Source organism: Gekko japonicus, unplaced genomic scaffold (assembly GCF_001447785.1).
Source record: "Gekko japonicus isolate JY-2015 unplaced genomic scaffold, Gekko_japonicus_V1.1 scaffold2749, whole genome shotgun sequence".
Lineage (NCBI taxonomy): Eukaryota > Metazoa > Chordata > Lepidosauria > Squamata > Gekkonidae > Gekko > Gekko japonicus.
The window spans coordinates 4,923-32,278 of record NW_015167620.1 but is presented as its reverse complement, the minus strand read 5'-3'; the positions used below and the strand labels follow the sequence as shown (position 1 = coordinate 32,278).

The 27,356-nt window shown below is 43.2% G+C and overlaps 1 protein-coding gene across 1 annotated transcript in view; it reads right to left on the bottom strand.

The window, feature by feature from the left end:
* TMA16 (translation machinery associated 16 homolog) overlaps positions 1 to 27,112 on the bottom strand; it is a gene marked incomplete at its 5' end in the record, with an annotated part of 44,622 nt that extends 17,510 nt beyond the window's left edge. Inside the window, 4 exons of the mRNA XM_015414023.1 lie at positions 3,168 to 3,316; positions 4,340 to 4,424; positions 11,281 to 11,318; positions 27,000 to 27,112. Coding sequence (XP_015269509.1) covers positions 3,168 to 3,316; positions 4,340 to 4,424; positions 11,281 to 11,318; positions 27,000 to 27,112 — 385 coding nt within the window. The remainder of the gene's footprint in view (positions 1 to 3,167; positions 3,317 to 4,339; positions 4,425 to 11,280; positions 11,319 to 26,999) is intronic.
* Positions 27,113 to 27,356: the final 244 nt, after the last annotated feature.

The window sequence follows — 27,356 nt, the reverse complement described above, 5'->3', positions numbered from 1 at the left end:
AACCTTTAAAAAAGCAAATTAGTTTCGGGTCCTCCACAAAATGTCGGGCGCAACTTCTCTATGGTTTTTTCGGGAAGAGTAGGTCGATTTCACTGTTCCGGGTCCCGTCTGTGCGCTTGCGCTTACATCCGGTCCCTCACTTGTCTTCCTCCGACTTTTTCCGGTTGTTCCAATCCTCTCTAGGAGTGATATTCACTGGTTGTCTGCCATCGGAAGAAATTTATTGGTACACCGTCCCTTTTCTTCCCGCGATACTTCTCGTCAGTTTCGTTTTTCAGCTGCGCGCTTATCTCTAGCTAGCCGCAAGAATGTTCAACAATAGCGCTTTTTCCGTTTTTAAAGCCTTAAATCAAATCGTTTTTTTTCCGGAATTAGTCTCTGGGTTCGTCTACTCATTATCCGCTCAACCGCTCAACCGTTCAAATCGTGTTAGAGTCAAAATCAGGTAAGCGGGGCGTTTAATTGTTATCTCGCGCGTCTATACTGGGATTGCATTGCTTCTTTTAGTTCACTCACTTTTCCCCTTGCTGAAGAAATTGGCTGATGACGGATTTATGTTGGTAAACCAACTCGGAATGGCTCCTTTAGTGATGCTCGGCATTCACCCTCTTCGTGGGAGGAGATCAAAGCCTAAACAAGCTTCTTCAGAAACTTGATCAGGCCGATCTCTTACTCCCGCTTGGGCACAGCTGCCTGCTGGACACCCCCCCTCTCTGGGGAGCGTTGCTTTGGGCTATAAACTGCCCAAACTGTCTAAAGAGCCGCCGACCACCCCCGGAGAATCGAGGGAGTGCTCTAATTCGCCATCTTGGCACGACCGGAAGCCAAGCCTCCTGCTTCCTGACCCACCCCCCCTCCAGGTGGTCTGGTGGAGCCCAACTGGTCAAAAATCCCGGGGAGCTCCAAAAGAAACGAAAAAGGAACAGGGTGATTCAGGAGCATCCTGAAAACCGCCTTGTCGCCACGCCACACCGCTCGCTACAAACACATCTTTGAAGCCCAGAGCTTGTTTATTCCATACTGACTGGAACAGAAGGAATGTGATGTGTTCTCCTAAGGTCCAAACCAGACAAGATGGTGTTCCTCATGCCTGACAGGCCACTGTCATTTTAAATCCTAAAATGGGCAACTAAAAAATGTCACAAGGGCTTGCAATACACTCTCGCACCCCACACCCTGAAAAGGCTGCAAGGGGGCATAGCTGTTTTGGCATTTGAAAAGGGGTTGAAAGGGAACAAGAGTACCTTGTACTGCCATGCTGTGGTCCCTATCAGGATCAGGCCCTTTCAATATTTTTAAATCACCCATTTTAGAGTTTAAAATGGTGACGGCACCCCCATATCAAACACAAAGATGCCATCATGTCTAGTTGCCCCTAAGATAATGGTATACAATTCTTCAGTCTTGTCTTTGTCTATCAACACACTGAGGTCAAGGAAGCTGAAACACTGAGGCCACATATGTAAAGGGTTTGGGGGTTATATGTAGCCGTATAGATGAATAGGCATAGAAAGGCAGGAAAGCCTGAAAAATTGAGGAAGATATTGCACTCTCTTGTCCTAACAAGCCAAGTAGGACATCTGCTGAATGTTTTAGCTCTAAAGCTACTGTGGGTAATATTTGCTGTTTTATTTGAATACCTCATTTGCAACTGAAATATGTTTAAGAATATACTTAAAAATAAAATCAGAGTAAGTTAGCCCTCATGGAGTAAAAGACGACGTGAGACCTCAAAAGGCCATTTTTTTAAAAGGTAGCTATTTTCTCTCCAAGTAGATTGGTAGCCTATTTTTTCCCCTCCAAAACAAAAGGGAAACTTTATCTTCAGCAATAAAAGAATTAAATCATGCCTGCAGTCATTTTTGTTATGGGAGGGGGAAGGAGAGGGGAGGGGGAGAGACTTCTGGTGACTGACAATTTTAAGCCCTTGTAATGACACAACCGAGCAGACGTCTACGTTTTAAATTGCCATCTCTAATTATACCATCCAGAAGCAGCAATTTTCCTTAATTTGAAACCCACTTTAGAGATAATGCTACTGGATGTTTGCATGAACAAGGACAAATGATTGGAGGTTGCCTTTAACAAGGAAAGGGCCACCAATATGAATCACAGAGCCTCAAAAGCTTTAACATGAATGTTGCTTTGTTGTAATTTTTGAAGAAGGAGAAGAGTCCCCAGCATGTCTTTGACTTTCTTTGTACAACTAGGACAGGCAGGAGAAAAAGTTAACGTGTCCCCCCCCCCCAATCAAAGCCTAGAGAAGCCTCAAACCTAGAATGGATAACTGGGGGGAAAGCCTTCACAAATTAAAAAGCATTTAGCTGACTGTATTGTAAATATAATATAGAATTTCAACATTGAAGACAATTTACAGATATCTCTTACACAGTGCATTTTCTAAACAAGGAGCAACAATGTGCCAATAATGCCATTAGCAGGCTGGAGGTAAGGAAAAGTGGAACTTGGATGTTTAAGAAGGGAACTTCCATTTCCAGCACTTAGCTGTTACAACATACAGGCCTGTAATTAAAGAAGGCGGACACAGCAGAGTTTTCCCCCGTTACCTATCCAGCTCATACATATGACCCCAAAATAACCGCTTTATTGAAGAGGTGGGAACACAATGTTCAAGTGAAGCAGAAGTTTTTAAAGTGCACTGGATGAGAAAGCTGGTGTTTTTTTTAAGGATCTGTTTACTTCTGTATTTTTTAAAATAGGTTGCAAGCCAGGTATTTCACTTTCATAATCAGAAACTCAGTGGTAGTAGAGTAAATTTACTGTATATGGCCATAGGCCTTTACAATCCATTTGCAATAAAATCAGAAATGTACAAATACAACGTAAAACGTACAGATTTAAAATGTATACATCTCTGAAATCCAAGAGCTTCAATTGGTCAGTTATTTCTGTGTTTCCTTACCAGATTTGTTCTGATCTGCTTTGCTGCCAGAGCAAAAAGTGCCATCTTATTAGATATAAAAGGGTCAGTGTCTGATAGCATATAAGCTAATTTATCAGAGTCAGATAAGGAATAAAAGCTAGATAAAATGTTGGCAAGAAAGTTTTCCCTAGGCTTCAGGTGTAAGAAACTCAGTGTAGGAAAGGTTCTGAATACTGCAAACTGATGCATTTTGTAGTGCAGAGGGGTGGTAGCCCAGACTTACCCAGCCCATATCCATCATACAGCAGTCTTTCACGTTCCATAGTCTGGTTGATGACAGTTTCTCGGGAACTGTGCTGCCTTGCCTGTCTGCCTTTAATACTGTTATGCAGATCGATCTGCTCCAACTCATCACTGAATCGATGCAAATACCTAAATACATAGCAAAATGCCATTATCAGGTTTACTGCTTTACATTTGCTTTACAACCCCATCACAATTTTAGAGAAGTCTCAATGACACCTTGTGACAACTTTGGAAGAAGGAAAAAAACCCTCCAGGGTTGAAATTGCATTTAGCTAATTTGGCTATAGTACCGCAGCTATGTTAAAATGCCTGTCTGTACACCATGTACGGTAACAAACTCATAAATTCCTCCTGACAGAATGTGAGAAAGGTGCGAAGGAAATAAAAAGAAGTCAAGAACATCTCACCTGCCAGACTAATTAAAAGATTAATGCATTTTAAAAAATTAAATTGCTTAGGTTGTTTCTACTCATCCCTTGCATGGACCATGTTAAATATTTTTAAAGCAAACGAAGTTTACATATATTTGCAAAAAATCAACAGGGACAATTAGGAAATAAAGTATTTCGGTAAAGTCTTACAAAACGCTATACAAGAGGCACTAGTACATTCATTTAGGATTACTGGTCATAATTACATAAAACTTTATGATTTCTAATATATTATTTACAGTGCAACCCTAAGTATGCTTTTCTGGGGGTAAGCCCCATTGAATAGATCTCAGTAGGATTCTGAGTAGACTTGCTTAGGATTGCTCAATCAGTTAGCAAAGTTATATCCCACTTTTCTGCCCAATGAAGGCCCATAGTGCCTTACAACATTCTCCCCTCCTCCATTTTATCCTCACAACCCTGTGAGGTAGGTTAGGCTGTGTGTGACTGGCCCAAGGCCATCCAGCATGTTGTCACAGCACAGTGGGAATTTGAACCTGAGTCCCCTAGATCCGAGTCCAACATTCGAACCACACAACTAACTTACTAAATCCAATCCAGCAACATAAAGGATGGAACATACACACTCTGCCCTAGTGCACACAACAGAATGTTAGTAGTGTTAGAACACTGCATAACATCTCAAGGGCACTCAGTACATCTATCTCGTCACTCTTCATTCCCAAGACATTAAGTCTCTCATCTGCCACAAACTTACTTTTCTGCTAATTCACAGGCTTCTTTTTTTGTGTATTCCAGTTTGTTGGGATCCAGGTGACTCTGAAACCAAAGGAGTTTTTCACCTACAAAAACATAAAAACAAATTCAGGGACTTCTTTACCATAACTGCTTGACACATGAAGCTGCCTTATATTGAATCATCAGACTACTGGTCCATCAAGATCAGTATTGTCTACTCTGGCAGCAGCTCTCCATGGCCCAGGCCTTTTTGCATCACCTGCTACCTGATCTTTGAAACTGGAGATTCAACCTAGGAAAGCTGACATGCAAAGCAGATTCTCTACCAATGGGCTGTAATGGTTCCCAAGGTCACAGGGGAGTTAAAAGTCTACCAGCTGCCCTGAAACAAATCAAACATGAAGCACTGAACAGTTACCTAATCCACAAAAACAACTCTGTAGGAGAGCTGAGAACAGCAGGTCAGATCCAGAGAACTGTGAATATAGTTCTGTTTTAGGAATGGCTCCTATTTCCCCCTTCTTGCTGAAGCAGGGTCCTAAAGGTCAGAGAACACTTAGGAACGATGTTCAATGGAGTGTGGAGGGGCTGCAGCTGAAGTGGGAATCCACAGGAATAATAGATTTTCCATCCCGTTGAACAAGCAGTGTTTCTGCTCATGAAAGGAGGGAGCACTTGGCTCCAACTAAAAGTCTGGGGTCCTAGGTCACAATTCAACTGTCATTCCCCAAAGTGAGCAGCTGGCTACAGCCATCACTCCCCCTAATAATCTCCAGGACTGATATCTACAGGATAATTGGTAACTTTCCAGAAAGTCAGATTTGGTTCAGGGTATAAAACTATTTCTAATCTAAGGAGCTCAACATAGCTTTAGCCGCTGAAAAACTAATATGATTTATGTCACCAACTTCATTCAATTGCAATTTGGACCTTAAGTAAAAATGTTCCATGTTCCAGCTGTTTTGTTGAAAATAATCTGTTTCCTTCTTTCTTTAGTACACAACTAATATTAGAATGGGTTTTTCAAGAACTTTAAATTATACACATAATACTAAGTAAGATCTTGAAACACATAATGCACCCACAGTATACTATGCAAGGACTAAGTATGCTTAGCTGAGTAATTAATTTTCACAACATAGAATTCAACATTTTATTATGTCGCTACAGCAGATGTCTCCAACAGGTAGCTCAATAGCTACTGGTGGTGTTTCAGCTACTGTAGAGTAACTCGTGAATCCTCCAGAATTCCAGGAAAAGATTGCAAAAAAAGAGCTGCTCTAGGCTTTTTAAAAAATTATATCACAGGATTTTTCTCTGTGCTGCTTAACTGACAGATTTATTTCTAGTGGACTTCCTAGTCCATGTTCTGTTTCTACAACATAACAGTAGTTGGTAGTATGGTCGGGGGGGGGGATCGTTTGGGGTATTTTTCATGTCAGAAGTAGCTTTCATTCAAGAAACGGTTGTTACAGTATTCAAATATCACATTGCTCAATCACAAGTCCCTCACATACATAAACTTATGATATGGAATAAGATTTTAGCTGTGTTTCCAATAGAAGTATAAGAATTACTTATTTACTTTATAGTCTGCTTTTCTCACCAAGACGCAAAGAGGATTACAAAATGTATGCCATTGAATAGGAACTACATAAGAAATATAATGAACATAGTAATAAAATTACACTACAAGTTAGAAAGCAATGCAATAGAAACAGTGTAAGATATGATACGAAATCTGCAAAAACTGATTTAGAAAAATTAGAAAATGATGCAGTAAAAACAAGAAATGCCAACAGTGTCATAAACTACAGTCCCTATTCCCTTATTAAAACATCCTCCTGAACAACAAACTTTTCATGTTGAAAAGTGTACCACTGCATATTTGACAGCTAAACTTTACCTATAGCAAAAGAAGTAATAAGCAAAAGCAATAAAACTCCCAGTGGCAAGTCAGAAGAAAGCAAACCCAAAACTGGAGGATGAAGGAGAAGAAGTCTCAAGTAAGCTATGCAAGGCAAATCCAGAAGTTCAGGAGACCTCCTGAGAATGTCTTGTAGGGGCATCAAGTGGCCCAAGAGCAAGACTTCAGATGCAAGAATTCTTTAGGGGACCACTACTGCACTGTCTGTTCAAGTCACAGTCAACTTATCACAACCCCACAGTATTTTCAAGGAAAGTAAGAAGCAGAGGTAGTTTGCTATTGCCTTCCTCTGTAAAGTCTTCCTTGGTGGCCTCCCATCCACATACTGACCCTGCTTAGCTTCCAAGATCTGATGAAATTGGGCTATACTATATCACTCCATCCAATGGCATCTTAAACAAGATTTATTCCAGCATGCATTTTTGAGAGTCAGAGCTCACTTCCGACGCATTGGAGAGTATGCAATACATGTCATGATGTGAGCTCTGACTCAAGAAAGTTTATGCTGGAATAAATGATTTCAGTCTTCAAGGTACCCCCAGACTCCTGTTTCACTTTGCCACTACAGGCTAACATGGCTACCCATTTGGCATTACCACATATGCAACAATCTTTTTGTTTAAGAAATATCAGCAAATATCCACTGGCAACTAAATGCCATGTCCAGATTATTTTAAAAGATGCCAACAAATTCATGAGTCCATAATACAGCAGCTGGTCAAGATAGGTGAGGTACTTAATTACATTTTCCTAGTGCCTTTGCTTGGAAGGGGGAAAGATGTAGAGACACTGAAATCACCCTACCCATGCGAAGAGCCTGTCACACAGAGCAGAGCCTTATGAACTGGGCCTGATTTGATCAACCCCCCCCCCCTACATTACAAAGGCAAGTGAAAAAAATACCAGCAGAAAAACAAAACAGCGGGAAGGCAAGGAAGAATAAGAATGGTAACGATTTCTTTTCCTACTTGAAGCCTTCTTTGACAGTTTCACAATTTGGAGATGCCAGCTGTCTAGCAAGTCAAGCTGTTACCACTGCTCAGAACTGTCATTTTGCCGCAAGACTTTAGGTAAAAATTTGTCCCTCCTCCCTGACTTATGCCTGCAGCAAAATCAGCAGTATCTGCAAAATGCCTTGCAAAATGAATTGGCTACCTTGTAGCTGTACTTCAGAATAGGCACAGAAGAAAGGAGAAAAATAATGGTGAGAAGAGAGGAGGAATGATAATGGAAGGAAGCTGAAAAAAGTCAAAGAGAAGAAATGGTGGGGAGGCAGAAGAGAAAATGCATGTCGTTTCTCTTCTTAAATGATCTCCTTAAACTACTGAAAAGTAGCTTTCCTTTTGTCAAAATTTAATTTAAAGGTGAGCATGACTATTGAGATGCAGACTGCTGTTATATAAAGACAACAATAATTACCAAACTACTTTTAGCAATAAAGAATAGAGTTTCCTCGACATCTTAGAGGGTTTCCATATTGAAAAGGCAAACAGGACGACTAACTTTTTTCTGAACTGTTTCATCCTCTGCCAAGAACAGCATTTAACCAAGGACAAGGTATCTTGCATAAAACCTCTAAGGTGAATGAACCCTGTGTGTTATTGGAAAAGACAAACCTGTGTTTCACTTTATACTTGAACACACTTCAATCCTGCTAGCCCCTTTTCTCCATGTATCTATCCCATATATTCCTGGATAAGCCAGCTGCATGGTTATACAACATGATGCAGCAGAATATGGATCCATCTGTGACAGACTGTCAAGGGTTAATGCCTAACAGAGTCTGAGAACCTTTGAGTGACAGGTTGTTCTAAGGGAATACTGTTGAGAGAGTCAGTTAAGGAATGACAGTTGAGAACTGACAGTTAAAGAAGAGACAGCTAAGCACTGACTGTGGACTGGGAAGGAGGCTGTAACTCAAGAAACCTATGCTTGAGTGCTTAAGCAAAAACTGAAAAGAAAGCTTCTCTCCTCAAAGTTTTAAGGACCTTGTTGAATAGCAGAAACACTTACTTGTTGACAACAAATTATCTGGTCTTTGTGTGGATACAAAGTTAACTCAGTTTTATCATCTGTTCACCTCATACATCCTACACCTGATTCCACCTGACCTTTTTTCCTCCAAGTTAAATAAAACTTTTCATTTATTTTGAACTTTCAAAAGCCACTTCTGTGTCATTTCAAAAACAGAATATAAGAAGGTGATTTTGTCTCTTCCCTCAGTTCCCTTGGCTGGGCCAGTCATAGACAAACAATTAAGAAAATAGATAAAAGGGCTGCTCAGCAAGAAAGGCAGCAGGGCAAATCCTATTTGTGAGGGAGGGAAGAGGACAAGATCATCATAACACCCCAAACAGATTTCTAAAATAGCTGCAATCGTGGTAATCACTTTCTGACTGAGGCATGGTTCAAACAGGGAGTCAAACTATGGTCTGGCATTACAACTAAACCAAGATTGCTGAATGCCTGACAAACCATAATCTGACAATGCTACACTTTTGGAGACTGCATGACCACAGAGCAGGTAAGCAGCTTTCCAGCAATTCTCACTGGCAGTAGGAGGAATAAGTATGCCCCTTCTGTCAAGTCAAAGATTTGATGAGTGCTCCCCCCCCTCCACCGTCCCACCTCCCAGAGGGCCCTGCTCGAAGGGGAGGGCAAGAGCGCGGCGGCTGGCAGCCCCCCTGGGGGTGTGGCGGCCACGTGTCGGCTTTCCCCGAAGGGTGTAGCGCATGGCCGGGGGTTGGGGGATGGGAAAATGGGGTCCCTGGGTGTTTTGAATCCTTTTTTTGTGTAAAGCGGGCTTTTGTGATTGTGTTTGTGACTGGGGAATGCTTTGAACCGGCGGGCTTTTTGCTGTGAATGTGTGAAAACTGTACAATGCTTGTGCTAACATTGTATGAAGCCATTGTCTTAGATTTGTGTCCCTGCTTAGTGCAGACTGCCCCTCCGGGGGGTCTTTTAGCCGGCTCCAGGGAGCCCCCACCCCCTGCATGCCCCCCACCTTCCTCTGTAAGCTCCAGGCAGATCCAGGAGCCCCCCCCCTTGCAAGCCTCACAGAGCGCCAAAAGGAAAAAAGTTCTACACTTTACAGACATGCCCAGCCTCCCCTCTTTAAGCCCCAAAGCCAAACATTAGTGCAGTTTTAGTGCAGACTGGCTTACAGAGGAAGGTGGGGGGGGGAGCACTCATCAAATCTTTGACTTGACAGAAGGGGCATACTTATTCCTCCTGGCATTCACCAAAGTACAACGTTCATCCACCTTAATTCCAGCTACTGCCTCGTCCCTACCCACACCCTATTTTTCAGTTAAACAAACTCACTTTCTGGAGATTCAGTCTGTGATCCACTACAGTACATACATTTCAATGGTCTTTTTAAAATAACTCTAAAAGCATTTGTAAAAGGACAGGGTTCTATGTGTGGAAGAGGAAGGGAAATGTTGCAAAATAAATTCAACCAAAGCTGCAGTATGTCAGATTCTACTGAGAGCAGCCCAAAGATCTTGGAAGGAGCTGTGTCCTCTTTGGCTTCTGCCTAGTGTTGCATCCAACCAGCAGCAATGATCTAGCCCATGACAGCAGTCAGGCAAAGCCAAACAGTTACTACATCCAGGAAATGTAGTGGAAGGTGGTTGAGCAAGTAAGTAATACAGATCATGGCTGGCTACTTATCAAGCCACGGTTAATGCAAATCATTGCTTGACACTACATTTGCACCAAGCTTGTATCCATTGTCTGCACTGTCAAAAGTTACTGTGCTTGATCAGTTGCATGAAGAATGTTACAAGCCATAACCTAGGAAAAGTGGCTGGCAGGCTGCCTGTGCTAACAAGACCTAGCTTGCCTCTCTACCAGAATAAAGTATAAACCAAACAATTCATTTGTTCAGAGTTTAAAGACCTGGCTCTCCAATGCCAATACATGTGCTAGCATTCAGACAATGAGTAGTCCCACAATACAATGAGATGCTTAGGAATGGACGGCATAAGTATGCTTGCCCCACAAACCAGGAGTGCAAACCAGAAAAAAAATCGTGATGTGCAAGCCTGGCTAGCAAGGAAACTGCAAAGTACAGTTTGCCAGTTCAGATGTAACAGCAAACAATATCTTGTCAAAAACCACAAAGTAACTAATTTTCTGTGGTACATGAGAAAAGTAACAAAGGTCCTGTCCATACGAGGCCTTTTGGGCCGGGAGCAGGATGGAACGGGGGCGGAGCAAACGGGCGCGATCCCACCGCAACATCTGGGAAGCATACCGTCTCCGTCCCTAATCCGGCCCTTCCAGCACTGCTCCGCACCAAAAAAGAACCACCTACCGAGGTGGTTCTTTTCGAAGGGCCGCAGCAACGCTGACCGTGGGGTCGCCGGCGCATCCTTGCGCCGGCGCATCCTCGGCTCCTGGCCGAACTGCGCATGTGTGAGCATGCGCAGTTCGCCAGGCTCCCCTCCCCACCGTCGCTTTCTCCCCGGCATCTGATCGTGCCGGGGAGCGACGGCACCGCGGCTCGGGGGATCCGTGAGATCCCACCGCGCCGTCTCAACTTTGCTGCGGCTCACATTAGCCGCAGTTCGAGCGTCCTTTTCCCTGCCGTGTGGCAGGGACCAAAGAAGATTGTACAAGCGACCCTGAGGTTTCTCTCTATGTCACACCAAGACAAGCTTGGTATTATGTCCCTCCTGTACACATCCATAAATTCCTTCCAATGCACAGTGCTTTAAAAGCTTAAAAGATAATACTATTAGCTATCTGCGTGCAACCAAATTTCCTCTGTAAGCGCAACTTTAAAAGAATGTTAAAATGTATTTTCCCTAAAGGAAGCACGAATACAGAAATCTGTGAGCATTTCAAAAAAGAGAGACATCAAAGTGACACCATTAGCACTGAATTCATTGGTTGAGAATATTGTTAAAATGTTATAAAGCCTGTTGCATTAGAAAGGCAGTCTGTTTCCTTAGTAGCTTAAGATAATGCAATGAAATTTACTTCAGCAGAACTTGGGATGTTTAAAGATTTATGTTTACACTTACCTACAACACTGAGACGGAAGGCCTTTTCATTTTTCAGCCTGTAAAAAGATAACTGCAGTTTAAGTATTCTTGAAATATTTTTTTTAACCAACAGAACGGGGGGGAAATATATAAGGAGCAAACTGATAGCAATGAAGAATTTCCCACTTCATTGTTCATCTAAAGACTTCATCTACTTTGGCAATTTCCAAAATCAAACCAAGTTGTTGTTGCAGATTTCATCTATAGAAAGAGGCACTTCAGAAATTGGCATTTCATTACAACAGGTTATCACTGTCAACCAATAAGTAGTTATTTTAGATTTACTTCAGAATCAGCAGAATTTAGACCTCAGCATTAAGCACATGATACAGAATTAAAATAAACAAAAATCAGTAGGAAGCGCTTCAAACGGTGGATATAAGCCACTGTATCAGGGTTGCTCACATAACTGCCACCACCAACAGAAGCAAATTGAAGTTTATTCAAGGTATGAGCTTTCATGTGCAAGGCACACGTTTTCAAATACACTGGAATGGTAGGTAAGGTTCAAACTTATAGACAAGGACTTAACAGCAAATTAACATGTAACATGATGATGTTTAAGATATGCAAAGTGAGAGCTAGATAACAAGCTAAGGTTATAAGGTCAATAGTTGTAAAGCAATAAACATGTCAGAATAGCAGATAAGTGTCTAAAGGTGTCTTTTCTAATTGTGGGAAGCACAATTCGTGTGGAAAGCTCATACCTTGATTAAACCTTTGTTGGTCTTAAAAGTGCCCCTGGACTCTGAATTTGTTCTACTGATTCAGACCAACCCGGCTGACCCCCTGGATCTTGAAGCAAACTGAGAGACAACTCCTCAAAAGTCAAAGACACATTCAGAGGACATTTTGTTGTAGAGATCTCATAAATTAAGACACGTTAAATGTTCCTTATTTGAAAAGGTAAACATGTACATTGGATCAGGTGAAATCAATCATGCAAGTAAACCTCAGAATCCAGCAGCCTTAGATGTTGTCAGCAAGACAATGGGTGCGTTCAGATGGGGCATTTACAACGGTATAGGTGCCGGTTGGAATCGGTGTACTTACCGGCGTTCACACGTAGAACATCTGCCTTCCATCCCTAACCGTTGTAAAGAGCTTTAAACCGGTGTATTCTGCTACTAGGTCCCCAAGTGGTGGTATCCTGAGTGTACCGGTTGTATTTATTTATTTATTTATTTGGATTTCTATCCCACCCTCCCCGCAGGCTCAGGGTGGCTAACAGGGGCATAACGCCAATAATAACAATAAAACAGTAAAATTCTGACTAAAATTACAAAATAAGCAATTAAATAATTAACAAAAGTTCTTAAAACACTTAAAACACCATATCCAAATTCTTACAATCAAGATGGTGTTCTCCATGATATGGTTGCCTAACCATACCCCCCCCCCTGTTGTCCCTAGGCATGTCCCCCTCCCTCCGATGGAGCCCGCACCAGTGATGACAGTGTTGGGGCATTTACAACAGTATAGGTGCCGGTTGGAATTGGTGTACTTACCGGCGTTCACATGTAGAACATCTGCCTTCCGTCCTAACCGTTGCAAAGAGCTTTAAACCGTTGTATTCTGCCACTAGGTCCCCAAGTAGTGGTATCCTGAGTGCAATGGTTGTAACTGCTTTACCCCCCGTCTGATCGCTCTCCACCATTGTAGAGCCACTTCCATTCGGAAGCTCGAGGCTTCCGCTTTTCACCCACCATTTTTTTTGTTAGGTCGGCCATATGCGCTTGGGCAAAACTTCGCCCTGGCGTTTGTTTAAAAAAAAAAAGGAAAAGGTCCTTAGTTTAAGGTTTTAGAGGAGTCCGGGATCGCAGGGAGGCCAGTTGGGTCTTTAAACTTTAAAGGTAAGTCCTCTCTTCAGGGCATGCTTTTTGGGACGGGGTGTTTTGCGCATGCGTGAAGATCACCATTCTGTGGATGGCTGCCTATGCACATGCGCAAACTGAGTTTTTAAAAAAAAGCACCGACACCCGCTGTGTGTGAACGGGCATACAGCGATGGGCTCTGCAGACAGGAGGTAAGTGTCATCGCGTTTCAGCCGGCATAAACTGCACCGGTTGGAACTGGTGCAGTTTATGCCGGCTGAAATGCCCCGTCTGAACACACCCAATGAAAAAAACAAACTACATGAACACAAAATGTTTTACATTTTTAACTGAATTCTAAAGATCATCTCATCCTGTGAACTAGTCCTTCCCAGTCTGCAAGGCTGGGTCATTGCACTGAATTTCTTCTTCACAGAACTCTTCTTCACAAACTTCTTTCTAGGAACTGGTTACGCTACAGCAAACTGGAACCCAAAAGGTGTGGCTGCATGTCAACCTTGGGCCAGGAAATGTCAGAAAGAGAGACAACACTGGGAACAGACAACACTAGAAAATATAATCCGTTTTGGAAGTGTGACACACTTCAAACATTTACAGTTTTACCTTCAAAATGAAATAATTATTTTAAATACTTATTGTGTGGGAAGCAAATTGTTTCCATTCATTCATCCTCTGCTAAAAGTTGCTATTATTCACCTTGAATGTTTATGACAGCACAGACAAAGCACAGTATAGCTGCAAAGTACTGCTGTGGAGAGCACTAAAATGTTACATTAAATGCAGCCTCAATAAGATTGCAGTTCTCAGATTCTCCTCACCTTTCATACCAGCTTAACCTGTACTATACTTGCATTCAAAAATGGTTCTAAGAATTGAACTTGAGTAAAATTCAGACTGAGTGCTTATTTTGAACAAACTGAGGGCAGGGGATTTTTCTGAATGCACAAATCCAGTTAACACAGTTTTTAAATACTTCTTAAAATAAATATCAAAATCTGAAGACGGCTGGAAGAGCAGAGCAAATCCAAAATGGCAAAAAGAACTGTCAGCCAGTCTTTTACTCAATCAATGATATCACTGGATCGACAGATGGCCTAGAAATATTGGTTCGGAACCAGGCTAATTCTAGAAGTGAGCAAATAATCTCAGGAAATTAAAAACTCAGTTCCTATTAGCAAAGGATTATAGAAGATAAAGTGAGAAAAATGGTTACTAATACACAAGTTCAATATAAGGTATATTTCAAAGGCACAAGACTTTAAGTCCCACTAGTACCATGCACTTTACCCCCCCGTAAACCTGAATATATGACAGCTAAAATTTTGTTATGTATAAAAGCACTTGTTTCTTAATACATGGGAAGTACTCCAATACAATACTCCAATAATACATGGAAAGTACTCCAAGATTAAAGGTGCCTTGAAAACATGAAATGAACACCTAAAGCCAAATAGTTATTCCATGGTTTATCAAGATGCATATGTTCTAACATTCAACCAGAAAAATCCTGCTTTGAGTGAGGAAGTAGCCTCTCTGACCAATTAGAAAAAATAATGACAAGGTGTAAGAGGATTTTTTTTAATTAATCAGTTCCCAAAATGCAATTATTTGCTGATTGATTTATTAAATTAAATTTCTAGGCCACTATCCTCTGTGAGCAGGGTTCAGGGCGGTTTACAACAGAGAATTATATTTCCATTCTGAACATCTTTTACCAAATCAGTGCCATCACTGGATGAACAGATGTCCTAGGAATATCAGCTAAGGAATTTATTTATAATCCACAATTAAATGCTATTTGGCCTCTTCCCCACACCTTCAACACACAAAAGCAGAAACTAGTGGCCAACAGTGATAATATATGCTCATTACTCATTTTATTTATTTATTTATTTATTTATTTATTTATTTATAATAAATAAATTCCACTAGAAGTTAGTCAACCAACAAACAGTTTGGCTCTTATACATATGCTGCTGTCCCCTGGCAACAAATTAATTTCACAGTGTGCCTTTGCATATAGTAATAGATCCCCAAAGGTCCTTTTCTATCAGTTCAAGGTCTTCTGTTCTTTAGCTTTCCTTAAATTGCTTTTCCACACAAGGAGGAGACATGTTTACAACAGAAACACATGCATAAAAACCTTTGTAAATGCCATAAATATTTTCCCACATGACAGGCAATGGAACCAATCATGACTCTGAATAATAAGATGTATGCTTTGAAACAACTGCCTGATTTGGAAGGCTGCAAAGGTCAGTGAGAGGGAGGATATTTCTAGGATATAAACACAGCTAGGAGTTGAGTTGGAAATACTGCTAAATTAAAAATTACAGTAGTGTTCCATCCTGCCAAAGTATGTGCAAAAAATTAATGGTCTATACATTACTCAAGATCAAATACTTCTATATGAAGAGAGCTTTCAAAAGTCACAGATAGGCTCCTCGTCTATTTTGTCTCCTGCCCTCCCTCCCCAAACAATACTCCACCTCTCTGATACACACAGTTGCTCTAACAGATCTTCTGGGGGCCTGACCACTTGTAGAGGATAAACACTTTTGTGTCGGCATCTGCCTCTGCAGAACTCCATTACATTATCAAGTTGTCATTCTTGAGAAGGACCTATTTCACTAGGAGCAAATGCTCAGAGGGTGAGTCCATGCAGACATCTGTGATCAATTGTGAAAACAGAAAAAAAGACTATTTTCCCAAAACCTTTCACCATTTTTCGAATGGAAAAACTGGGAAGCGCTGAAAAGAGACTCATGGACACTGGACAGAAGTCTTGGGTGTGTGCTCGGTGCAAGGAGCTCCTGGTTCTCAGGGAACGTGTTGGCTCCCTTGAGGCCAAGGTGGCTGACCTGGAGAAGCAAAGACAGTCAGTTAGGCGCACTGAAAAGACTCTCAGGGTCTTGTTAGATACGTCCCACTCTGGATCTGGCAGCCCCGCTGCTGTCAGGGAGCATGAGGGTCTAGGGGAAACAGGGCACCATGCTGAGGATAAGGGGAACGTGCCCTCAGAAGGGACCTCTTCCCCAGCTGGTGAGGTGGGCTCTTGGTAGTTGGTGATTCAATCCTTAGACAGGTAGACAGCTGGGTGACGAACCTGCGTACTGACCGTATGGTGACTTGCCTGCCTGGTGCGAAGGTAGCGGACATTACGCATGTTTTAGATAGGCTGGTAGATAGTGCTGGGGAGGAGCCAGTGGTCGTGGTGCATGTCGGCACCAACGATGTGGGGAAATGCAGTCGTGAGGTCCTGGAGGAGAAATTTAGGCTGCTGGGCAGGAAACTTAGGTCCAGGACCTCCAAGGTAGCCTTTTCAGAAGTGTTACCTGTTCCACGCGCAGGGCCGGAGAGACAGGCAGAGATCAGGAGTCTCAATGCGTGGATGAGACGATGGTGTAGGGGGGAAGGGTTCAGGTTTGTTAGGCACTGGGATACTTTTTGGAACAAGAGGGAGCTGTACAGGCGAGACGGTCTCCACTTGTCCCGAGAAGGAACCAGGCTGCTGGCACTTAAAATCAAAAAGGTGGCAGAGCAGCTTTTAAACTGAATATTGGGGGAAAGCCGACAGGAGATGAAAAGTCTCTGGTTCGGGTTGGCTCATCTGAGAGAGGTGAGGGGGTACCGGTTGCTTTTCTACAGGGAGGTGGATTGAAATTGTCCACAGAGGCCATGGCTGGTGACATGGACTGCCGGACAACGACTCGAGATAGCAAGAGGAAGGATGCAGGCTTAACTTGTAAGGGAAATTACAGCTGTTTCTATACAAATGCTAGAAGTGTCCGAGGTAAAATCGGGGAGTTGGAGTGCTTGGTGTCGGAGGGAAAAATAGACATTGTGGGTATTTCTGAAACTTGGTGGGATGAGGAAAATCAGTGGGACACAGTGATTCCCGGTTATATATTATATCGGAAGGATAGGGGGGGAAGGGTTGGAGGTGGGGTAGCTCTGTATGTCAGAGAGGGTATAAAGTCTAGAAAGATTGAGAGGCTAAGTGAATTGGATTCGCTTCTGGAAGTTCTATGGGTTGAAATAGGGGGGCCAAAAGGAAACTTAACACTGGGAGTTTGTTATCGCCCACCAGATCAAAAGATAGAGGAGGATTATAAAATGATGAATGCCTTAAAGATAGCAACTAGACAAAAACACTGTGTAATAATAGGTGATTTTAACTACCCACACATTGATTGGGTCAATATGTGTTCTAGCCGGGAAAAAGAGATTGAGTTTCTAGACACTCTAAATGACTGTGCTATGGAGCAGATGGTCACGGAACCTACCAGGGGAGAGGCGATCCTTGATTTGGTCCTAAGTAACACTCAAGACCTGGTGAGAGATGTAAAAGTGATTGCACCGCTTGGAAACAGTGATCATAATGTTGTTGAGTTCATCATTTGTACAAATAGAGAATTGGCCAAAAAGACTCACACAACCATTTTTAACTTTAAAAGGGGTAATTTCTCTGATATGAGGGGACACGTGGGGAGGAAACTGAAAGGAAAAGTAGAAAGGGTCAAAACAATTGGGGAAGCTTGGGATCTATTTAAAACTACGATCCTAGAAGCTCAAAAAATATATATTCCGCAGGTTAGGAAAGGCACAAACAGGTATAGGAAAAAGCCTGCATGGTTAACAAACAGAGTAATGGAGGCTGTAAAAAGTAAAAAGAATTCCTTTAAGCAGTGGAAAGCTAGTCACAGTGAGGCTGATAAAACGGAACACAGGCTATGGCAAATAAAATGCAAGTCTGAGGTCAGGCAGGCAAAAAGGGAATATGAGGAGCATATAGCAAAAAACGTAAAAACCAACAATAAAACTTTCTTCAAATACATTAGAAACAGGAAACCAGCCAGGGAGGCAGTGGGGCCCTTGGACGACCAAGGGGTAAAAGGAGTATTGAAGGATGATAGGGAAATGGCTGAGAAGCTAAATGCATTTTTTGCCTCCGTCTTCACTGTGGAAGATGAGAAGTGCTTGCCCACTCCAGAACCACTGATTTCAGGAGGGGTGTTGAAAGACCTGAGTCAGATTGAGGTGACGAGAGAGGAGGTCCTAAAACTGATAGACAACTTAAAAACTGAAAAATCACCAGGCCCAGATGGCATACATCCGAGAGTTCTGAAAGAACTCAAATGTGAACTTGTAGATCTCCTGACAAAGATATGTAATCTTTCCTTAAAATCTGCCTCCATTCCTGAGGATTGGAAGGTAGCTAATGTCACTCCCATCTTTAAAAAGGGTTCCAGAGGAGATCCGGGAAATTACAGGCCAGTCAGTCTGACGTCGATACCGGGTAAATTGGTGGAAACCATTATTAAGGAAAGAATTAGTAGGCACATAGATGAACAAAACCTATTGAGGCAGACTCAGCACGGTTTCTGTAAGGGAAGATCTTGTCTCACTAACCTGTTAGTGTTCTTTGAGGGGGTGAACAAACATGTGGACAAGGGGGATCCAATAGATATTATTTACCTTGACTTCCAGAAAGCTTTTGATAAAGTTCCTCATCAAAGGCTCCTAAGTAAGCTCAAAAATCATGGGATAGAAGGACAAGTCCTTTTATGGATCAAAAACTGGCTAGTTCATAGAAAACAGAGAGTGAGTGTAGGTGGGCAATTTTCTCAGTGGAGGGTGGTAAGCAGTGGGGTACCGCAGGGATCAGTACTTGGTCCACTGCTTTTTAACTTGTTCATTAATGATTTGGAGATGGGAGTAAGCAGTGAAGTGGCTAAATTTGCGGATGATACAAAGTTGTTCAGGGTGGTGAAAACCAGTGAGGATTGTGAGGCACTCCAAGGGGATCTGTCAAGGATGGGCGAGTGGGCGTCAACATGGCAAATGGGGTTCAATGTGGCCAAGTGCAAGGTGATGCACATTGGAGCCAAAAATCCTAAATATAAATACACATTGATGGGGTCTGAACTGGCAGAGACTGAGCAAGAGAGAGATCTTGGAGTTGTAGTGGATAACTCACTGAAAATGTCGAGACAGTGTGTGACTGCAATAAAGAAGGCCAATGCTATGCTGGGGATTATTAGGAAGGGTATTGAAAACAGATCAGCCAATATAATAATGCCCCTATATAAATCAATGGTGAGACCTCATTTGGAATACTGTGTGCAGTTCTGGGCACCACACCTTAAAAAGGATATTATAGCTTTGGAAAAAGAGGACGTCCTTCTTCACCCAAAGAGTGATTAACACTTGGAATTCACTGCCACAGGAAGTGGTGGGTGCTACAAGCATGGATGGCTTCAAAAGGGAATTAGATAAGCATATGGAGCAGAGGTCCATCAGTGGCTATTAGCCACAAGGTATAGCTAGGGGCTCTGGGGCAAGTGATGCTCTGTCTTCTTGGTGCTTGGGGGGGGTCAACAGTGGGAGGGCTTCTAATGTCCTGGCCCCACTGCTGGACCTCCTGATGGCACTGGTATTTCTGGCCACTGTGTGACACAGAGTGTTGGACTGGATGGGCCTTTGGCCTGATCCAACATTGGTGTCTCTTATGTTCTTATGTTCTAAATATTTTATAACTTGGAGTGAGTGATTTGCTTTTTTATTTTAAATTTTATTGATTTTTAACATATTATAGGACAGGAAAATATAAGGGTAGGAATTGTACAGGGTATGGGATAAGACATATAGGAGAATTCCATCAAATTTGTATAACAGTTGTTACATGTTTTTGGTCTTAGTTCTTTGTTTCCAGTTCTATTTCTTTATAGAATTACTAAAGCTAATATCACTGAGTCAAATCGTTAAAATCTTCTGTTATGTTTCTTGACAAGAGTCAAATTCCATATAGTTCAAGTTGGAGTCTCTCCAAATGTATATTATATATATATTCATTGCTCTTGGTCTTCGAAGTTTCTTCCCACAGTGTCCAATTGTTTCTCACATTTTGTTTACTTCTGTCTTTCAACAGTGTCACAGCTCAGGTTGGGTGTCACCTGACGCTGCCACCACTTTGGATTTAGGTTCCCTTGAGAAGGCCCAGAGCACCCTCCCAAGACCTTCAGACCTCCCTTTTGGCTGAATAACAGGCGTGAGGACCAGGCAGAGTGAAACAAAGAAAAGGTTTATTTTATAGGAGGTCAAAACAAGAAGGCACAGAATAATAACAGTAAGTGGGTGAAAAGAAAAGAAATCAAATGCCCTAACGCATCTAGATATATACTGTCCCTAGCTCACTATTCCAAGTGACACTAGACTACTCACCCTTCCCTCAGGATGAGGGTTTCTTCCTGCAGCAGCCTTCCTTCTGGCACTGCCCTCTGGAAGAAAGAACAGCTTCTGCTCTGGCACCAGCCCTTTTGTTCCCCAGCCTCACCTACTGCTAGCCAGGCTCCCTGGGCCTAGTAGGCCTCTGGTGGCACAACCCAGATCATGACAAACAAGTTTGACAGTATATCCATTTCTGCTGTTTCAAAATTTTTTGTCAAAAGTTTATTCTCCATTGGTATCTCTGCTTTCTTCTAGTGCATAGCATAAAGAATTCTTGCTGCCAAAGCTATATGTATAATTAGATATTTAACTTTCTTGCCTTTTACAACAGGCATAATATTCAGCAGTTTTGGAGTAGTGGTTAAGTGCGCGGACTCTAATCTGGGAGAACTGGGTTTGATTCCCCACTCCTCCACTTGCACCTGCTGGATGACCTTGGGCAAGCCATAGTTCTGGCACAGCTGCTCTTGAAAAAGAGCAGTTTCTGTCAGAGCTCTCTCAGCCCCACCTATTTCACAGGGTGTCTGTTGTGGGGAGGGGGAGGGAAAGGAGTTTGTAAGCCACTCTAAGACTCCCTTGGGTAGTGAAGGGCGGGGTATAAATCCAATTTCTTCTCTTCTTCTTCTTTAAATGGTAGCAGTAACAAACATATTTTCTGTAACATTTCATGAACCCTTCTCCAATACAACATCAGGTCTTTACACTTCCACCAAACATGGAAATAACTTCCCATCCGTGTCTTACATTTCCAGCATTTATCAGACATTGCAGGATACATTCTGGCTAGTTTCTCTGTTGTTATATGCCACCTAAAGAACATTTTATATAAATTCTCTTTAAAGGCAACCGATTTTGTTATTTTAACATTTGTTTTCCATATTTGCAACCAATGATCAATATTATAACCAAAATTTTGGGCCCATTTTAACATACATTCTTTAATCACCTCATTCTCCATCTTTATCTGTAACAAATACACATAACATTTAAAACTAGCTAAAGTGAGTGATGTGCTTTTTAATACGTTTTACTCACTCTCTGTAGTAGGAAAACGTCTATGTTAGACAAACTGCAGCATGAGACAATTTTGTACTGTAAACCAATTTGGATTCTCACTGGGAAGAAAAGTAGGATGTAAATAATTAAATAAATAAGAATTCCTGAGTTTACAGTAGACATATACAGTACAACATAACTTTCAAGGAGATAGTTTCAGGTGGGTAGCCATACTAGTCTGCAGTAGAACAAAATTCAAGTCCAGCAGCACTTTAAAGACCAACACCCTGGAAAATTTTAAGGTGTTACTGGACTCAAATATTTTCAAATATGTATTTATTGTTCCAACATGGCTAATTTTGCCCACAAATTGTATGCTGCTAATGTGTATGATAATAAACTATGGTGCATCAACTATTTGGCTAACAGTGCTCTAAATGAATATCTCCCCAGTTCATGCCACAGTAGAATAGAAGACATGACTACAGAGGGGGGAAAATAATGTAGTAGCTGCTCAAAATGAGAAGTAGAAAATATTCTAATGAAGCAGACTTTAGAAATGGTCTGGAAGGAAAAGTACTCTTTTCTGTGTGGCTCCAAATCTGAGTAAGCATAAATCATCAGCAAACATTCCACCAGAATATGGATATTCTGAAGCCACCTCTGTACTGCATTCAAGTCCATGTCACATCTACACATCAAAAATTATGTTAAGATGTACAGATTTTGAACTGGACAGACAACAGCGTCCATACAATGTGAACTGCCCAACAAACATATTTAAAGTCTGCATTTTACAAGGCACCTAAGCATTGCTGATATAGTTTTAGTTAATTTTACTGACACTATAGTGATAAAAGTATATTTCATTTAAAAAATTAGATATGCATTCTTGACTTGAAGAGCTGAAGAGTATCTGGAAGGACAAGACTGATAACCATAGCTTAAAAATTAAATGAAATAATGAAGAGCAATTGATTTGTTCAGACAGCCAAGGAATATATGTCATATACAATGAATTTATCTCTATATATAATAATTCTGTTTTGGTGGTGGCACTCTCCTAAACATTCCACACGCTCCCAAATCAGTTGACTCCCTGATCTCTCACTCAGATGCTGTCTCTATCCACTGGCTGCATTGCCTGAGTCTCACCTCCAATATTTTAAACAGTTTGCTGTTCCTCTCCCCCCAATAGCCAATCGGAAAACAGAGGTAATTTGCATATGCGGCCTGATTGGCCTTTGCCTCTAAGATTCTAAACAGTATGTTGTTGCTGTTGGGAGTCACTGAATGTCTCCTGAGGTAAAATACATATCCCAATCTTCCCTTAAACGGTCACTGGAGTTGCCAATCTCCCTGTGGGGCCTGGAGATCTCCCAGAAATCACCATGTTTCCCAGCCCAGCTATTACAATGGCTGCTTTGGGCAGTGGACTCTATAGCATTATAACCAGCTGAAGTCCCTCCACACCCCAAACCCTGTCCTCCCCAGACTCTACCCCTCAAATCTACAGGTCTAGCCCTCCCCTTAGTATTGCCAGCCTCCAGGCAGCACCTGGACATCCCCAAGAGAAAATGGCTGCTTTGGGCAATGGACTCTATGACATTATACCCTGCTGAGGTCCCTCCACACCCCAAACCCTGCCCCCCCCGGGCTCTACCCCTCAAATCTACAGGTCTGGCCCTCAGTATTGCCAGCCTCCAGGCAGCCCCCGGAGATCTCCAAGATCAGTTCTCCTGGAGAGAATGGCTGCTTTGGGCAATGGACTCTATGGCATTATACCCTGCTGAGGTCCCTCCCCACCCTAAACCCTGCCCTCCTCAAACTCCTACCCCTCAAATCTACAGGTATTTCCCAACCCAGAGCTGGCAACCCTGTAACTGGCTATGGAACCACTTTCCAGACCGTTGGAACCCAGAAGCCACTGCATAACCCCAAATCAACATAAGTAAGGGTGGAGGGAACCATGTCTGTTACCATGAGACTGTCCTCCCATACTACCCACTTTGGGCAGCAAAATGAGACAGCCCTGCCTTATAGCTAAGCAGAAGGAAATAAACATGGCTTGCCTCCCTTTATTTTCCCCTTCCCTCTGCTGCCCCACCAGCCACAGCCGGGACACTCACCTGGATCTTCATTCTAGAACTCATAGTTCTTCCCACAAAGGGCCTTACTGCTAGTTAGTGATACTGCACAATGGGATATGGAAGGAAAAGGAATTGCTTCTTTTTCCCACTCCCCACCAGATTAAAGATAACATACTTGCTTAAAAATGAGTTTTATTATTTTAATATAAACGAAGCTCACCATTAGCTATTAATTTGGGGTGAAGGAAATCATACTAACTACAGTATTCTGCTACAGAAATTACCTAAAAATAGAACGTTCAGCGTTGAAGGCAAGGCCGGCCCAAGGGTTTTCTGCGCACTAGGCAAGGCTACCTTGTGGCGTCACCCCCCCCTCCCCCGTGCTGGCCCTGTGTGCTCTTTTTTGTGTCCTACCCCGTCTCGGTCCATACAGGGAGAGCCCCTCCCTCCCGGCAAGCGAGCAAACTCTGTCGTGTCAGTGACAAAGAGATGCTTGTGCCAGATGTCACCTCGAAGCCATAGATCACTGGGCTTGAAAGGAAGTCTGTCCACAGGGGGAAGGTCTTGGAGCAGGCTGCGGGAGTTCCACAGCCCCCCCCCCCGACCAATGCTCCCTCTAAGCTGTGGAGTCTTCTTGTGAGCAATGCTCATGGGGGGGGGGGGTTGACTGAAGAGCCATCTCTCCCCCTCCTGCCCACCTCCTCTCTCATGAGCAGGTCCCTCCTGCACAATGCTCCCTCTAAGCTGTGGAATCTTGTGAGCAAAAATCCTACTTTGTGAGCAGTGAGCAAGTGATTTGGCTCCTCTCCCCGGCCCCATTCTGGGCTCCCCCCCAAAAAAAAAGCCCTCTGCCTGCTGGGGTGGGATAGGAGGAGGCGGCAGCGAAGGCTGTCCCTCTGGCTCTTTCGGACCAGAGCCCCGGCGCCAGTCATCCCCCCCCCCATGACGGGAGAGCTCGCCTCATTCAGAGCCCCTTCGAATCTGGCTTGGGAGGGGCAAAGGAAGCGCCCCACCGGACCGTTCCAGGTTTTACCCTGTCCCGGCTGCAAAAGCCGGAGGGGTAAGTGGGGGGGCGATCTCTGGGGCCTGCGAACCCGCCCTCCACACACCCCCGGCTCCTTTGCTCTCTGCCTCCCCATCAACCTGGCTCAGCGGGAAGCGCTCTGCACGCACTCAGAAACCCTTTGCAGGCTGGGGGGTGGCGGCTGTGGGCCAAGTCACCCCCCCCGCCCAACTCACCTGGCTTCCCCAGGAGGCCCCCAGCGCTGCCAGGAGCAGCAGCAGCCACTGTTGGGCAGAGAGGCCTGGCAAGGCAGAGCGGTGGACTGCTGAGCAGGCTCCGAGGGGACAACCTGTTGGCTGAAGGCACGGGTCAAGGTCTGCAGGGGGCAGGTGGGGGGGGCCGCCCATTCCCACCCCGTTTGGGCTGCGAGCAAAAGGAAGAAGGGGGGGACTCACTTCCCCTTCTCAGCGGCAGCCACCATGGGCTTCTCCTCCTCCTCCCAGGCCGGAAACCACCGCTTTGCGCCGCTGGTCTCGCGGCAAAGTTGTTTTGGGGCGCCGGGGAGGCTTCAGGCTGCGGCCGCCCTTCTGCCCCCCCACTGGACTCCCTTGCTCTGCGGCTGCGGGGGCCAGCAGGAGCACAAGAGCTTCTTACTCGCCAACCCATCGTCATGCGGGGGGCGGGCAAAGAGGCAGTGGTGGTCAGGGCACGCAGAGTGAGCTTTTGGCAGGGGCGGGGGGCTTTTGACAGGGGTGGCTCAGTACGGCACCCCTATGATGGCCCCGCACTCTAGGCAAGAGTATAGCTTGCCTAGTGAGCGAGCCGGCTCTGGTTGAAGGTCAGGGTATCATGTTGCAATAGCTGCCTCTAGGGAATGGATTAAGAAACATGATGACTGAGCCCAACTGCACAGAATAACTGGGAAAAGGCATGGCTAGAATAAAGAAAGTGGGCAACAGGAGACAAGAGCTTTGAGGTTATAAGGCTACAAATGTGTTGCCATATTTATATACTAAATTCTGTTAAACAAATACAACAGAAATTGATTTTAGTCTACCTTATGAGGAAACTGAATATTTTCTCATTGCCTATCATACCCTCTAGCCCTTAAGAAAGCTACAAAGCAGATGCCACCAACAAGACTTGGACTGCAAATGTATTACCTTGCAGTCTCAAATGGATCAGTTATTTCTATGGATGGGTGCAAACCGACTTACAGACTAAAGTTCATGATGAATTTTTATTCGTTTGTGGTTCATGAACGGAAGTTCATTGCAGGTCAACTGGCACACACTTTCCACGAATTTTCAAGCAGTTTGTGGCAGTTCATAAACGGATACATTTCCAGACTGTCTCCGCTCAATCAAAATGTTTACCAAACTTCAAAGCAACAGGGAGGCAGAACTTGGAGAACATGTAGAGGAGCATTAGAGGGAGGTCCTCCATGTCTGATGTCTCTGCCTGGCACAGGGTCCATTCTATACACTCCTGAACCTGCACCTGTCATTTCCCTAGAAAGCACTTTCCTGGGGGCATCTTCTTTGGGGGGCCATAACTGAGATCCCGTAAATTCAATCCTCACCAAACTTTGAGGACAGGTAGAGGAAAGTCAGCTGGAGATCCCTTGTGAGTTTGGTATCTCTAGTACACTGGGGGAATGTTCTACCATGTCATGAACCAAAACACTTCATTTAGCACCTAAACGTTCATGACATTTTGTGGTTCATGAACCGAGCACACCATGAACCAAACTGCATTTTCAAGGTTTGTGCCCATCCCTAGTTATTTCTCCATAATCTAGTCAGAACTGGTGTGCAATGGCTCTGTTCTTCACCAGGCCAAGTTTCATAAAATATATGAAAGTAAGATCAAGTATAACAGGAATTAACCCATAATGCATACTTTCCATGATTTATATTAAGTGAGCAAAGGGCAACTAAAGACCGATTTCTGTTGTACCTCTTTCCAGATAGCGTAGCTACATGCTGCTGGAAGGAAAGGAAAGTCATAAGCTTTGCATATCAGCCCACTACTGTATCACAAAAAAAGAAGAATCACTAAAAGGCCACTATCAAAGTGCATATATTAACAAATAAATTAATGAAGAAGCTATGATATACACTGTGGGTAACACTTCGGAAATACTACATCAAATCTGAAAAAATGTGGACAGTGAAAGAGTGAACAGATGACTTTCACTGATTATCACATGGAAAAGCTGCTATTCTGGTGAACATTTGTGCAGTAAGTAAACCGTTAGAAAGTTAACAAGTTTAACCGAATACCTTTCGTCAATCTGAGATTTCCTAACAAGGCCTCTTTGTGTGACGACCTCTATGAGATTGCAACTAAGAGGGTTCAGGATCTCAACGGCAATTGCTTGTCAGCAAGAAACATACCTGCAAATCTAACCCACTTAGGAAAAGAGCTTGGCAAAGTCAGAATTTCCAGACATTTCTAGGTCAAGAAAACTCTCTTAAAAACACAGCAGGTAAGTATTTCCTTTTCCCTGCTGCAGAAAAACATAAGTATAAAGGAACTCACTTTTCCTTTTTTTCTTGTTTGTGTGCTTCTTTTGTAAGTTGAGCGGCTTTTCTGCTGTAAGGATGGATGACTTTTTTCTCCTGCCCCCCTCCTTTGCTCTTTGCTGCTTTTGGCTGAAAGAATGGAAGAGGGGAAAAAAGATACAGACATTTTCAAGGACTATCCTGCATCGAAGCTACAAGATTCAGACAGCTCAGAAGACTCCAAGGAGGACTTGATGAAAGAAACTGCAGTGAAGACATACCCTGTTCATTCTTCAAAAGTCCCTAGTTCACAACAGAACAGGTCCCTGATATGAGAACTCTAATCAAAGTAATACAAAGGTTAAATAGGAGAGGTTAATTTAAGCTTCCCATA